At 39.5% G+C, this 16,996-nt stretch overlaps 1 protein-coding gene across 1 annotated transcript in view; it reads right to left on the bottom strand.

Annotated features, from left to right (window-relative positions):
• The window catches only part of LOC116725545 (histone-lysine N-methyltransferase PRDM16-like), a 210,225-nt gene that overhangs the window by 124,356 nt on the left and 68,873 nt on the right, over positions 1-16,996 (bottom strand). The window contains 1 exon segment of the mRNA XM_032571667.1: positions 16,233-16,681. Coding sequence (XP_032427558.1) covers positions 16,233-16,681 — 449 coding nt within the window.

Here is a 16,996-nt window from a genome sequence, read left to right on the forward strand (position 1 = left end):
AAAGAACTGTATTCCTATATTCTCTCGCTGCCAAAAGCAAGGTCAAGAGCACATAAAACAGGTTCTTCATGGAGTCTGGCCCATAAGGCTTGTAAGCAACATGATTAATGACAAATCTGAGCTGATGTTAGAACTAATTTGCTGTGCTACTCACCTCTTCATTGTGCTCTTTTGGTCTGTGATTTAGTGTCGCTGAGAGTTTGTTGACTTAATTTAAGATATGGGATTTAAAAATTACTGATCAGTGTCCCTCCCTTATTTATCCATAGCATTCTTTGTGTTGCTTTTGTTGTACACCTGATAACATCTTGTAACTTGCAACATAACGCTCCAAAGGAAACTCAGCAAAAAATTGGCGGTCTAACTAGTGTAAAAATGTGAGAACATTCATATGACCTAGAAGATGCTGCTGGTTCAAAACAGCTTTGGACTCATTTATCACTGATAAATAAGTGATAAGTGAACTTCGAATTTTCTAAGTGACTTATCTATGGTCCTTTTTCGAACTAAAACAGTTTCTTTTCAGGGTTTTTTGTGGTATGCCATTAAAAATTTTATGCATTGGCACAAGATTTTACAGCATGATGTTTAATTATTGGTTCAATTTTCCATTTTGGTTCCATTTTCCTTAAAAGTTCACTAAAATTCACAATTGCCACCCTTCATATGGAACAATGATTGCTGAAGTGAAAGTCACATACACAGTACTACAATCATATTTATATTAAATAAATAAGAATATTGCACAAAAATATTTGTTTCAGTTAGTTCACTCAAACACATTCTACAGTTCAATTACACACAGACAGATGTTTAAAGTCTTAATTTCTGTTCATTATAATGATTTCTGGCATCCAGCTTTTGAAAGTATGACATTTAGAATAAAAATATATCAAACCAATGAAGAGATTAAGACAAAAATGTGAGGTTAGTGAAAATTATCTTCAGCACCTCCCTAATGGTTATTTTCTCTTAATCGCATAACCTACCCTTGATGGAACTCATATTCAGATTTTTTTAACATGACGGTATACAAATTCATTAGCTGAGCTTAAATGTGAAAGTGCATAATGCAGAGGAATGCATTGCTATAAGATTGTTTTACCAATAGCATTTATTCCCATCACTGAACACATCATTGAGCAAATCTCACTGATTTGTAGACTTTGAAATGCAGCACACTTGAGGGTCATTTAATGTCATTCTGAATTTTAATTTTCAGTCAAAAGCACCTGTTCCTAGTTCATCGTTATCATCTACATTGCAGTTAATATGACTTATTAATAATTCACATCAAAATTTCTGCCGAAACCCTTGTACCGCCAGTAGTACCTGTATCAAAAGTCACAGACTACATGACAACATTCTCAATGAATGTTTGTACCCTCCTGTTTCAGGGGTGGGAAGACAGGATGAGTGTATCCTAGTCATGGGGATGAGAAGAGGGTAAGCGAGCCATGTAGAGGAAGCCAGGGGGTGAGTGGTGATCTGAAAACTGACACCCTGCTACCTTCCCTGACCTCCCTGTTGGGCCACTCTGTTACCTGGACAAGATGGGAGGTATTAAGTGGCTCGCTGTCCCGCTAGGTTGAGTTGCTGATCCGTTAGCCAGGGAGGAAAGCCTACCCGACTCCCATCTTCACTTCAGTGGGAGCATTTGTTTTGATTTTTGTCCTCTCTTTCTCACAGACAAACTTGAGATGCCCAATTTATCTGGGTTAGAGTGAGGGGAAATAGGGCTCCTTGCCACTTGAACACTAGAACTTTAAGTCGGCAATGGTTCGCCGACTAAAGTCTTCCTCGACTGTAATGGAGTGCTGAAATATTTAAAACAACTGATTAATCAATGTAATGATCAACAAATAAACTGTAATTATATTTTTGATACGATCATCAATATAGATAACTTGAAGTCGATATTTTTTTAAGCTGATGACTTCTAAATTCTTCTCTGCAGTAGAAAAATGCATCCTGATTTTCCATTAATAATTTCAGGAAAATTAAAGGCTTAATGTAAGGAATCAATAATGTGTGCAGGTGCCCACCCACATCTTCAAGCTGAGCAACACAAGCACTGGTGAGAGAACAGAAAGAACAATTTGCTCATTCTCAACCAAGACATGGGGGCTTTAGACGAAGAAAAAAAAGACACCCAATATCCAAAATCCCTCTCTCAGGGCCATCATGTGAAGAATTCCCCCTCCTCTCCTCCAAACTATACCCTTTCACCCACCCTTTCCTCCTCTCTTCTTTGCTTTTTTAATCAAGCCGTCTGGGGTTGTCAGGTCTTTTGAGACGAGGACTCCCAACCATGTGAAAAGTTAATCCCTTGTGGGCCTTCTTCTCCGCGGCGCTCATCTCCCTGGGAACACTGGTGGTGGCTTTCAGGCAGGTGGCAGTGGGTGATGGGGTGGGGGGGAGAAAAGGGAAGAGCCACGGATGGAATGATGGAGAGTGAGATGCATTCTGGGCCACCCCTTGACCAGCGGATCAAGACAGAGAAAGGTACGGATTGTCTCCAATCCTCAATTGCCAATGCTAAACCCTACACCTGTGCTGGTGGCCCTGTCTCTGCCAACAGCGTGCCCTCAGTGTGTCTACCGCAGCAACCAGGCAGAACACACTTCATTTCTCCCTTCCCCTCCACTGCTCTGTCTGTCTCTGCACTCTCTCACAGTTCCCAGCATCAAGACTTTTCGATGAGCCTCCTTGCCTCAGTGACAGGACAGCGTGAACAGAGAGCCAAGAGGATTTGCCATGTGAAGAGCAAGTTGAGTGGCTTCTGAAGGAAGACAGTGCTTCACAATGAAGAGCCCAAAACCCCTCTGCTGCAGAACTGCCCCCTCGTCTGCCTCCCCCTCCCAAGTCACTCAGCTTTAAGCGTTATGCTCCAGTCATCTTGCTCTGGGTCAAAGCAAAAATCTCAACAGACTCTTCTAAGGTGTCCTGTCCCAAGATGGAACACACAATAAATACCAAACGATATAGGAAAAAAAGGCCATAGATTCTCCCAATCAGCTGTTTCAGAGAACACAGAAAAAGACAGACTTATACATTTGCATCAGTATAGTAAGTTTTTTTTTTTCTTTCTTTGTTTTCAAATAACCGATGGAGGATGGACAGAGAATGTGACTCCACCAAACCTCCTTCGGTAGAATGAAGAAGAAAGAAGAATACACTCTTGAATGCTTTGTTTGCAGTGCACTTTTTCCCTCTCTGCACCCCTCTCAGAGCAAAGTGCCATTGGAAATATAGACAGGCTCGGTCAGCCATCTTAATCCCTCTCTCTTGTCCATCTCGCTCTCCCTATAGCCACCGTGACCCCACACACTGTCTTTCACACACACAGACTCCTTCCTCTTCTTCCTCTCATTGGGTAAGCTCAGAGCTCCGCCACCTGAAAAAGAAAAAAAAAAAAAAAAAGAGCTGGAGGCAGAGAGAATCCTAGTCAGAGGGGGTGTGCACGGTAAGATTTGGGAGTCTGTAAAGGTCAGCACGGACTTTGTTCAATCTGAGGGTTTATCTCAGCAACAGCAAGGGCCAGACAATGGGGCCACTCGCCGCGCGACAGAAACCCAAGCTGCGGCAGCTAAATTACTTCACTGATAAGGCCAAATTAGAAGCACTGGGACCCCGGAGGCCAGGAAAAAGAGTAGGACGGAGTGAAAAAGAAAGGAAGCAGAGCACCAAAAGAGGGAGAGGCCACATAAGGTTGAGTGAGAGGGTTGAAAAATCAATGACTAACAAAAGAAAAGATTTAAGTGTGTGATCTTGGTAGAATTGAAGCTCATGTTGTGTATTTTGACATGAAGGCGCATAAAGGCTCGTGGATGAACACTTGGCATTAAAAAAGAGCCTGCTAAAAGGAAAAAGTGTGACAGCATTTTAAGACCGATGTAGATAAAAAAACCACACAGACCTTGTGGAGTTGTTTTATTACGTTCAAGAGCAAATTATACGGGAAAGAAAGTATATCAAAGGCTTCAAATTTTGGAAAAAGTCACAAATTGAATGTAATATTATTTATCTACTTTTGTTAGTTATTTAGTTAAGTAATTATTATTATTATTATTAATAATAATAGTAATAATAATAATAATAATAATAATTCTTTACTGTAGGTGTACCAGGTCTTATTGACATAATCAAGCAGTGATTAATTTATAGTAACTTTAAATTGCTCAAAAATGTCTTTTTAAAGCGACACACAAATGGAGAAAAAAAAAATCAATGATATGTTGAACAAATAATATATAGAACAGATTGACTTCTGCACCCACAGAGACTCCACAGGACTGGAACATGAGAAGTTGCAAAAAAAATATTGACATGTTCTTCTCGAATACCTTGCCAGGCAGGCATTGTGCTTCAAAGTGCATCCGAAAAACAGCACAAACCCTTTGTCAACTTCCTGATGTGCTCTTACACAACGCAGTTGCATATTCTGTGTAGCTGCAGAAAATATCAAAATATGCAGCGACACAAGCCCTCTGCAGCATTGTGAGCTCTTGGCCAGCAGAGGGGAGCACGCTTTGTTACAGGAATAGCTCAGACTCCACAAAATGACATCAAACAAAGCCTCATATAAATAGTTAATCATGAACAAGGTTAATAGCTTTTAATAGGTTTAATATTTCATTGTCTAAGATTAAGTAGTTACTCTACATCATTACAGAAGTGGTGGAAAAAAGTGCAAGTCTAAAGATAGAGATGCTTTTTATACACTCAGAAGTAACTACCCTATAATGTAAAAACAAACATCATTTGTACATCAGTCATAGGCACAGTAGTCCCTGCAGATGTACAGTACAATCACTCACTTCCCCCACAGGAATATACTGTTGTTCTGTTATTTGGCATAACTTCTGCATCACATGCCTCCAAGCAAAGCGTTTCACGGTGGCAGATCATTTTCCTGATTCTTTTTTATCTTTCAGAGGTTGCATGCTGGGTACCACTGGGTACCAGCTTCCTTGATATCTGCTCACCTCCTCTCTGGAAAAGGTGGCACAGAGCAGAGTCATATGACATCTGCTGAGGACAGAATGATGGAGAGAATTGGGATGCAATGTTGCAAGCATTAAAAGATTTGTGCTGATTAAGTGGGACTCTTTGGCCTCACTTTCTCTAAGGACTTTCAAACTAACTTTACTGTTGCCAATGTTGAAACAAATTAAACCAAGCACATTCATAGTAATTTGCACATCTAGGTGTTCACTAGCTTCAACATTCTTCCGTTGCTGGACCCCAATGTAGCTTGTAGATCCTCAACTGAAACCTATCGTGGCTGTTATTGTGAAATGAAAAAGTGTGGCATGTATTTAAATTTAGACCCCTCACCTTGACAATTATTTTCAGAAGTCATCTAATCAATAGATTCCAGGTTCCAACCCACGCTCTGAAAATGGTAAAGGTATGGCACACCTGCACAAAGTCTGGTCATAGCTAATGGGAAGATGGATGAAGCTAACACCAGAACTTAGGAAGAAATTCTAGAAAGTTCCTATGGACTAAAGATTTGGGGACATGGGTGGAGGTTCACCTTCCAGCAAGACAAGAACTTTAAACATACAGGCAAAGCTGCAATGGGATGGCTTTGGTTAAACGGTATTAATGTGTAGAATACCCCAATCAGGGTCCAGACATACAGTACAGACCAAAAGTTTGGACACACCTTTTAATTCATTGAGTTTCCTTTATTTTCATGACTACTGACATTGTAGATTCACACTGAATGCATCAAAACTATGAATAACACATGTGGAAATATGCACTAAACAAAAAAGTGTAAAACAACTGAAAATACCCCTTATATTCTAGTTTCTTCAAAGTAGCAACCTTTTGCTGTGATTACTGCTTTGCACACACTCTGCATTTTCTTGATGAGCTTCAAGAGGTAGTCGCCTGAAATGGTTTTCACTTCATAGGTGAGCCCTGTCAGGTCAATAAGTGGGATTTCTTGCCTTATAAATAGTCATGAAAATAAAGAAAACCCATTGAATTAGAAAGGTGTGTCCAAACTTTTGGTCTGTATTGTAAATCCAAGACTTGAAAATTGATGTCCACTGATGTTTTCTTTTGAATCTAACAGCGCTTAAAAAGAAGAATGAGGTATGGGCAAAAATTCAGCATATAGATGTACAAAGCTGGTTGACACATATCTAAAGGACCCATAGCCTTTTTGAAAATCACATAATTTTTCTTCCACTTCAAAATGATGCAACACATTATGTTGGTCTACACCACAAAAAGACAGTAGACTATAATAAAGATGTAGGTTCTAACATGATGAAATGTGAAACCGTTTACCAAGAAGTATGGACACTTTTGCAAGTCACTGTACATGTCAAAAATGCACACATACACATATTAAAATGCATCTACCAATCCACACTGCCTCTAAATGCACCTTATTGTCTCATGTGGATAACAGGCCAGGTGTTGTCCTCTGTGACAGTAGAGGAGAAAAACTGTGAAAATCACTTTAGTGATTGCAGGAGACTTTCCGAAGCAAAGCCGTCCCTGGCATGTTTGACACGTCAACAGTTCAACACTGTTTTTAGACTTGATGTCATCATTGCACTTAGGTTCTCACTCTACCATGTTTTTTCAAATGACCAGTCGAGGAAAGAAAAACATGGGAGAAGTTACTCTCCTGCATGCCTGTCTCTGTCTTGCTTGGGTTTTGGTGACTATAACTGCAACTCTTACAAGCCTGCATAACTTCAAACTGAATCACCTTTTTAGATTTATACATACACCCAAGTACTATATTAATATTGTGCTATCCTGAAATTTTCAATGGCTGTGCTTGCAAAATAACACCAGTACTCCTTCTGCAACCATATGTACACAGAGGCCTACTTTTACTTGCCCCCATTTTACTCAGACAAAGACACAGTCTGTGCCAAAGCACAATTCTTTGCACCTTGTAAAATGTAATTAAAAGGCACAGCAATGTGTCGTGCTTTCCTCTTGCCTGCACCGCTCACACAGAATAATCATTTCTACAGCCATGTGGTTTTTGGTCCATATTGTGTATCCGAATATAGAAAATGGCAAATGCAACGACCACAGGATCCTGCTTAATAGGTCCCCACCTCATGCTTAAGTCAGAGAAATGTTAAGTTGCACAAAGGATTAAAATTCAAAGAAATTACATGTGTACATGTATCTGGCTTTCAAAGACATACAGATGGGGGAGAAAGGAAAGGAAGCTTCTTAGTAAGAGGAAGAATCAGCATAAACACTTAACAAATATCATCTTCCACACCAGTAAAGAGCAATGTCACTGTCTGGTGCTGCCTCAAGGCACTCAGTGATGGAACTATTTATCAGGGCTATGATGAACGATGAGGTTTCACCATACACACACAGTGTGGGCTTGAAGGAAGACTGGATACAAGTTACCTGTGCTTCACCACAGAGGACTGATGGCCTGACATAAGGGTTTTTAAATTAATGTTTAAAGCATGTCTGCAGAAGGGAAACCTCATGCTAATAAAGGGTCGCATTGTGGCAGGGATGCGAGAGGAGACTGTGGGGGTGCCATTCGGGCAAACAAGAGGTTCCATTCAGAATGCTTGGCTAGAGTGGCCGAGGTCTTAAAACCAGTGACCAAGCAATAACAGTCCAAATCCCTGGGACAATATTTGTTGAGTTCTACTCCCTTCAAAGACGGATGACTTTAGCCCCGTGTGCTTCCTCAAAAGCCCACACCTTTCATCTGCCCTATGGATTAATTTATTAACTAATTAACAGATGCTGGTAACGAGTTATGAACAAATGATAAGGCATCAGGATACTAATCAAACCTGACATTTAATTTGCTGCCTTGCATACTTGTTATCAATTACAGAGTTCGTTGAAAATAATTGACAATGGTTTTCGCAGGGACACAGGAGGCTTGTCTTTAAGGTTAATAAAAAAGCGTTGCGCTGCTGCACTGTTACCAGGGGCAACGGCGACCATATGTTTAATATTAGAGGAAATCTGTTCCACTGGAGTGCTCCGAAAGCTGGGAAAATTGGATTAAATTGGCTAATGGCATGTTTAAAACCGACATAAAATGAATGTGAATGGAAGATATTACAGCACCCAAACCCGGGACTTGTGGTGTTATAAACTTTCTGTGGTGTTTTCGCTCTGTGTATAAACTTGGGGTTTTTGTCAAAGTCAAATAATGATGACAGAAACCACATATTGTTGGTCAATACTGTTATTAGAACCCACATGTTCAATGTCCCTTTCATTACCCTCTGAGACTAGGCAAATATCCCAAATCAACTTTGTATGTTTAATAACTCCCCCCAGAAGTATTGGCAATCCTGGTAAAGATGCGTTAAAATTCTTAAAACAAATGCATCCGGTATGGCAGCAGCAGCAGCAGCAGTTTGGAACAGTTTGGAAAACACCAACCTTTGATTTTCACTCAGTGAAGAAGAACTCCATTGTTATGAAATAAAACTGTAACATACTTGTTATCAATTACAGAAGTTGGTTCAAAATAATTTTCTACATACAGTACAGACCAAAAGTTTGGACACACAGTTGTGTCCAAACTTTTGGTCTGTACTGTACATTGGTAACCCCGAAAAGTCCTTTCAAACTAATATAAATAAAACATTTTTAAAAATATATTTTACCCCTAACATAAGTCTTGCTCATCATTTTCACTATATTATAAAAGATAAATATGTAATATATTTCTAAATATGTCATGTAGAAATATCAAAAAATTATTACCATAAAAACAAAATCAAGCTTCTCAAACAATCTTCACTCTTTGTAGAAGCAAAAGTTTCCTTATTTTGTACAAACAAAAACCTGCTAAATTTATTTGGATCTGCTGAAGATAGTTTAACATGTAATTATAATGCTGCAAAAAAGTACACTAGCACAGGTAATTAAATATCTGCACATATTTTTCTGGGTTCTTTTATGGTCTTGAAGTAATTTTGAGATGCCACCCCTGTGTATGTTCGACACTGATAAAAGCTCCCACTGGTTTGGTGGAAGCTCAAAGCATTAACAATAGCTTTGGAGCCATTTCCAATGACAGATTTCTGTTATTTTGGGGGATAATGTGTTACTTTCTGAAATTATTTTAACCTAGTTCAGCCTAAAAAGTTCATAAATCTGTACCAACAGATCTGTTGTGGCTAGACAATTCCATCTTTCCAATAAATGTGGTTAGTTACAATAAATTTCTGGTAAGTGGAGTAAATTTATATAGCACATCAATGTCCTGCTACTGTCCATTTTAAGTAATTTACAGTAGATCCACATTAACATATGTGTCTTTATGCACAACGCACAGCTTGGGTAAATGCCTTGTAGGGCACATCAACATATTACATGAAAAACCTGGAATCAAACCCACAACCTTTTGAAAGCAATACTCCACCCGCTGATTCACAGGATATATGAGGATGATTTTTAAAAATCATGCATAGGGTTCAAGATTTAAAATAATATTTGAAAACTGAAGTTTTGTATTTACTCAATGTATCTTTGTCTGATCATCTGACATTTAAATACAACAAATCAAAAACAAACAAAACAATACTATTTTTTACTATACTAAAAGGCTGAGGTGGCCTTTTAATATAACCTGAATCTTTCTCTTTTCTGCTAAACTAGACATAAATGGGTACAACTTAAAAGACCTGCTGTGTTTCATTCTGATTGCCTTTAGATGAAGGACTCTCAGCTCAGGTAAAAACACACCAGAGTAGGGTCTTGATTTGATTACTAAAATACATAATAATGACCCAATTTACATGAAAAACATCCCCCACCACCACAGATACCATACGTCAATACTATATATGATGCGGGCTTCGATTAACCACAAACAATATAACATGTAATGAAATAATTAAATGTTATTAGAATGAAACATTGGAATAACTCTGATCTGCCTCGATGTTTTATCTTTGTTTCATCAACCTGGTATCAGTCACCTAAAGGGTCAAGGATCAGAAAGAAAAAAATAAAACGTTTTTGTGTGGATAAACAGATTACCCAGGATGCAAGCAGAACCTTTGAATGACATTGGGAATATCTTGCAGCATAGGAACTTGGCCATCTGCCCTCCTCAGTCAGAACACAAAAGCTGAACAAACACTTCAGGATCGAGGAGTTGGACCAGGACAGATATGTGTCGAGGTGTGCCAGGGCTTCTCCACTCAAATGTATATAAAAAAAGACTTAAACAAAAGCAACATGGCATCCATTTGAAAAGAGAGCTGTCAAAGCAGAACAGAGTAAAGGAGATACATGTTCCCATGTATGGATAAGTATTTGTCACATGGGAACATGGCGACATAAGAGTGCCCGCCAGACGTCTTAGCCTATCATTAAGTCAACAACTGGGCAAACAGAAGAGCTCGCATTTTTTCCCCCTCTTTCCACACATCACTGAATGAATGATACTGATATGGAAAATCACCCCACAAAAAGTAAACAGAGAAGGAATATGGGGACAGTGTGGAAGAGGTTTGCCAAGAAACAATGTCATCCCAAGGTGTTCAAGTGCACACAGACATGACTGCAGGGCTGACATGGACTCTATGATACATGTTTTCAGGGTGACCTATGGTGACCTTGTACAAACGGTCTATATCAATGGACATCTCTAAATAAAACTCTATGATATGCCCTTGTTCTTTCCAGTGTAACAAAATACCCTAAAGGCATTTTACTATGAACATAAGCTGAAAAATTGCCAAGGAAGTAATTTTACCTTTCCACATTTAGTGAGATTGTTGTACAAAGCCTAATGAGTGGCATTCATGATGAGACCAAAGAGTGGTAAAAAAAAAATGATTAAAATAAAACACCCAACGGTCACAAAGCAGGATTAGATACAATCAGACACACATCAAGAAGACCTAGCTAATCTGTCTGTTTCCTTAAGATAACCACAGATCTCTTTCTGTAGCATATATTGCTTTGTGAGTACCCAAGAAACATCAGGGCAGTGAAACTAGTAAGGTAGTCAATGAGGAGCACAATACCTCAAGCCACTGTACGGTGACATGCCTCTATCAATAGACAAGTCAGGTCAATCTACCAGCCTGATAATAGCAGCAGTCACTATTGCACTTAGATCCCTTTGCTGTACTCTCTGTGGGTCGTGCCTCTCTCGGCTTGCTAAGACCTTCCTGTCCACAGGGGTAACCAGCCCTGCACACACAGCTAGAAAGAGACAGAGAGACACAAATGTACACACTCTGAAGACTGGGGGCCTGACGTTCTATCATGTTGTGCTAAAGGGGGGCCATAATGGTTTTTAAATGGATGACTCAGTGCAGGCCCAGAGAGGGCGTCTGAGACAGAAGAGAATGGTCATGGCCTGCAGCAAAGCAGCTCGCAGATTGAGCTGTCCGTCTTGCTAAAATGAGCCAGAGTTAACACCTTAGCCAGTTCCCTAAGCCGCGGGACAGACAATAGTCAACTTCCTCTCTGCCTTGCTCCTTTTTTCTCTGTCAGTTTTACTCTTTCACTCTTACTTTGTATTATTCCATTTTTCTCTTCACCAGTATGCACTTCCATTCTGGCTTCCAGAAAGCCTCAAAGCATCCAACATATTGTTGAGCTTCTTTGATTCATCTAAAGGCTAGAGTGCTTGAAAAAGCAATATGGGTTACTGCAAACGTGGATTGTAAGTGGCTTGTATAAACTATAGCCTGTCTAGTACATATAGTACATACACTCCCCAGCTAGTTCTGTGTTGGACTCAATTTTGTCTTTAGAAAGGTCTTAATTCTCTGTGGCACAGATCTTACAACAATGGCTTCCATAATACAAATCCCCCTTTCCTATATTAGAATAAAATCTAGAGGATGTCCATTTCACTGGACAACAGTGTTTTTACTGTCCTGTTCCAAAAACAGTTTGGGATGATTTGAGCTTTGTGACATGGTGCTTTATCCTGCTGTAAGCAGTCATCAGAAGATGGGTACAGTGTGGTCATAGAGGTCTGGATGTGGTCACCAACAATGGTCACGTGGGCTGCGGTATTTAAATATTGCCCACTTGCTACTAAGAGACTGAAAGTGCACCAAGAAAGTACCTCACCACCTTACCACCACAACCAGCCTGAACTGTTGATATGGGGCTGGTTGGATCTATGCTTTCATATGGTTTATCCCAAATTCTGAACTTTACACTTGAATGTGACCATATAAATGAGGCATTTTTCTTATATGACATTGTCCAATTTTAGCCAATCTGTATAAACCATAGAGCCCCAGTTTCCTGAGGCTTTCCTGAATGACAGGAATGGTAGTGTGTGCTGTCTTCTGTTGGTGTAGACCTTTTGTTTCTAGATATGGTGATGTGTTTGTTCAAGTATCTTACTGCACATAGTTTAGTTATAACAAGTGGTTATTTGCCTTTCTATCATTTCCCCACTCTTTTCTGTACATCATCAAAGCATGTATTTCCATGCACACATCTGCCACTCAATCAATGGTTTCTATATTTCAGATCATCTCTAAACTCAAGAGATGGTCATGTGAAAATCCCTACAAATTTTCTGATCTATTCCATGCCATGTTCAAAGTTCCCATTGATTACCATTACTTTTTTTCTTTTTTTTTCAAAAGATTTTTACTCTCTCCAGTGGCCTTTATTTTGACAGTTGTCTGATAGGAAAGCGGGTTATGAAAGAGGGTCACCAGCTGCATCCTGTATTTATTACCATTGTTTGACCTTACGCTATTGTTGACCATGTCTAGATATCTAAATGCATTGATTTGATTACTTAGCCAATACCCGCTGGAACTGCAACTCTGCAGTTCATATGAACTGCTTCTCAGTTCATATGAACTCAATGAGAAACATTACTATGATGACACAATGAAGAAGGATAGTTGGGAAGAGTAGGAGCTTCTTAAAGAAGTATAAGTCCAATGAAATTGATATTTAAATTGAAATGTAGGAGGTCCTCCACTCCCCAAACAACAAAAACTGGACTTCAATGCACAAGCAGTAAATGGAGAAGAGTGGAAGAGGTTGGTCAGTATGGACAGTATGTTGTAGAGAAATGCTCCCCTTAAACACTGTTTACTCACCTTAGCAGTCATTTTTATTTTAACGCAGCTGTTGTTGGCAGCTGCTGAACGTAACTAGCAAGATAACTTGTAATCTAAATCTGTTACTTTTAATATTAAGTGTTCAGTTAATGAAGTTATTTTTTCAAGGAATAATCAGTAATTGAGTTAGTTTATGAAGGTAACTATGCCATCACTGCTCATAAAACATTTGTCGATTTTGTCTAAGGCTGAAAAATAAAATATTTCACAAACATTAATCTCAAACATTTAATGCTGCAACAGAACTATGCATTTTATATCATCAATTCACCTATTTTTCTTGTTATGAACCAGAATTCACAAGTCACTCCTTCGTCTGTCTATTTATCTAAGACCAGAGGCAGTAGATGGGTAGAGGAGCTGATGGTGAAAGGGAAGAAATATGGGCTTTAAGGGACTCCTAAGGGAGTCTCTTGATGACTATCAACAGGCCCACTGTTATGACTGTCTGTGATAAGAGTCTGGGAGAGGAGAGCCTCTGAAGGTTTCCAGCCTCAGTCCAGACAGGACATTTTAAAAAACAGAACCTTAGCCAGAGTTAGTACTGCTATTATCATTTACAAAAGAAAACAGATCAGTTACTCTTTACTCAAAAGCTTGGAAGAAAAGACCAAATGCATAACCCTGGAAGGAAATAAAACTTAAACAAAATTGACCCCAAGTTTTAATTTTAATTTGAAAATAGTAAGTTCAAACTGTTATAAAATAACCCTAAAAGTGCAAACATCATAGCAGAATTAGATTTTTAAGCATTCAAATGTATTTTTCTTACTAATTTAAGGAGACAAACACCAAGTCGCCTTTTAAAATTTAGATCTCCCAATCTGATCCTTTTGATTATGTCTTAAGTGATCAGCATCAACAATTCCAGAAAAACTCTGTTCAAGTTTCTATGTGAATATGTTAGCCTCACTCCCTGTGAATGCCCATTTTGACCTATTTCCTTCTTTACAGTGTGTAGTTACACATTGTGTGCTACTCTCAGAATGCTGACATTTGTCATTATGATAGTTATGCTTATAACAACTTGAACACTAGTCTTTCTCACAACTTTAAAGACAATCTGCAAACTTTATGAAAAAGACATTGTAGCAGCTTCCAAATTCAGTTCGAACTGTGTTGGAACAGCTTATTGAGATGTCATAGTCCAAACTCAAATTGGATCAAAATAGAGAACCCTGTCAAGAAACAGCACTCTGAGAGTCACTGGTGTGTCAGAACGTACTCATGAAATAATGTGGGTTATATTTCTGTTCGTTAAAGCTACTGCATTTTAAAGGACAAATATGAGATCGAATATATTAATCTAACAAGGTCTCAGATCATGACACGGTGTGAACTAATAGTTTTGAATTCTTGAAGAACTGGCCAAATTTGACTAAATATCTCCCTCTTCTGAAATATGCAAGTATTTATGCCCACATACTTGTTTTGTTGAAACATTGAAACTAAATTTGGCCTTTTCCTGCAACCCAAAGACTTAAAGCATAGTTGTTGTATATGCATTAGTCAGATGACTGGAGAAATATAGAAAGGAGGAAGAAAACAGAGAAAACATGAGAGCTACGGGAGGGTGTAGCTGTTGGAAGTAAGCCCTGTGCACCCCAAATGGCTAGCCATGATGTGAACTTTAAAAAGGAAAATGTTGCACCTGGCATGTTGCCACTTAGAGTGTGCCTGTGTACTTTAATAGCCTGCATACTGCTTAAACTGGTGGGAAGAAAAGAGTGTGAAATGCATGAAAAAAAAGTTACTGGAACTGAAACTATGAAAATCAACCTCTTTGGTTTTCTTTAACCCTGTCAGCTAGAGATTTGTGAAAATTGTTTAAAACTATAATTCTATTTGAATATGTAATGGGAAATAAAATCTTAAGTTCTCACAGCGCATAATAGGGAGATAAATATGGGTTCTTTCTAACAATTGTTTCTTTGAATTAACTACTTTCTTATAGCCATTCCAGACTTAGGAAGAGCAACACAAATTTTGAGAGTGAAGTAAGGCCTGCTGCAGTAAAAGAGGAATTTATTTAAAGGCATTTAAACATCTTCACTAGGCATTCCAATAAATGTCAGGGATACTGAATGATTGTGCCTTATTTTTAAAACTTTGAATGTTAGTAGAATATTGGGAATACATTCAGGCAACAATATGTACATGTCCACAAAACAATCTAAAATAGGGGCGCCACATACTGTAGGTCCGTGGTAGTTTTGAGGCTATGTACTAAATGCAGTTGTCACCAGGTTCAATTCCCATCCCTGTGCCATTGACTGCAACTCCCTTCTCTCTCTGCTCTTCTTCCTGTCCATTTACTGTTGAATAAAGGCATGTAGTCCCACAAAAACATTTAAGACAAAGCAAAATCTAAGACAGCTGGTGTTGTTTAATGCTCATGCAGCAATAGCTATCAAGAGCCACGATTGTCTGGGTTCTTTGTCACTCACAAAAGTAATTTGAGGCTATGTGACGCTATGGCCTCTAAGAGTGAACAGAGATGGACTCAATAAGAATGATAAGCAGGCCAGTAGATTTCATCCCTGATTTGGCTCGTGAGAAAGAGAGACAGACACCAGGATTTCCATCCTGCCCCCAATGAGTTCTCTGAAACAACTTCAATATCCTCTAATGTCATGTTGAAATGAAAATTAATAGTTCAATATGCCGCCACCGCGCTGGACCACGCGTCTACCATTTCCATATCAGATGGCGTGACCAAATGAGTGCGCTCGCTTCAGACCGACGCCCATAAAAGCTGATACCTCCACTAATCAGACAGATTTTTCCATCTGACATTGCGGTGCGGCTGCAGATGAGCATATTACGCGTATGTAGATGTGTGGGAGTGTCTCGCCGCACGGGTATCAAGGATGAGGTCAGATCATAAAGGGAATGCAAATGGAGTGATCATTGAGCTTCTACACTGATGATGAGATGTATGCTGCTGAGAACCAACAGTGATAGGTGGAAATGTAAATAGAGAGCTGCTTATGTAGTCAACAAATATCCTCAGTGCGGCTTCATTTAATGTCTTTCTGTCTCTGTTCCACAGAATACATATGGCAAGAGCAATAACGGATGAAAATGATTCAAAAAGGCAATTAATATGGACTCCATAGTGGCTCCTACCTCCCATCCAAAGGAGCTGTCTTTGCCTGTGGACCCATGATGCTTTGCACTGTGCAGGCCAAACCTTTCACCAGCACAAATGCGAGCCTTGGCCCATATGCCTAGGCCTGCGCCGGGCACGGAGGACTCCCGCAGCTCCAGCTCAGCGGGAATGGGAATGTCATCGGGAATGTAGACGGGCGCCTCGTAGGGCGAGCCCTCCTTAGGTGTGGTGAAGTCCTGGTCGTTGCTGCTGCTGTTGTTGTTGTGGAGATGGTGTGACGTGTAGATGTGGGGGTGCAGTAGGTGGTGGTGATGGTTGTTTTGATGCGAAGGAGTCGGGGAGGGCAGAGGTGACATGTTGATGATGCTGTCTTCGGCGTCTTCTTCTGGGCTATCAGCACTGCCAGCTGCTAAACCCGGGAGGTCGGCTTCTGCATCGTACATGCTGTCAACTGGCTCACTGTCATCTAGGGCAAACGAGACAAACACAGGTCTGTTATTAACATCTTGAGGGCAACCGTTGTTCAGCCAATTCATGCTTCTGGAAACAAAAACTGAAACTCTTGCTCACAGTTCCCTCTAAGTGGGACTAAATTTATTAGAAAACAAAAAAAAATTGAATGTGTTTGGTCAAAAGCTGCCAGTTGCAAAGAAGCCCTGTGCTTCTGTTGCTTCATGGAAACAATTTGATTTTATTATGCTCACTGTGTCCTGCCAGGACTCATCTTACACATAATGAATGAATCTATCACTGACTTGGTTAGTCTCTTCATCTGCTATTA

The sequence above is a fragment of the Xiphophorus hellerii genome, chromosome 1 (genome assembly GCF_003331165.1).
Source record: "Xiphophorus hellerii strain 12219 chromosome 1, Xiphophorus_hellerii-4.1, whole genome shotgun sequence".
Taxonomy (NCBI): domain Eukaryota; kingdom Metazoa; phylum Chordata; class Actinopteri; order Cyprinodontiformes; family Poeciliidae; genus Xiphophorus; species Xiphophorus hellerii.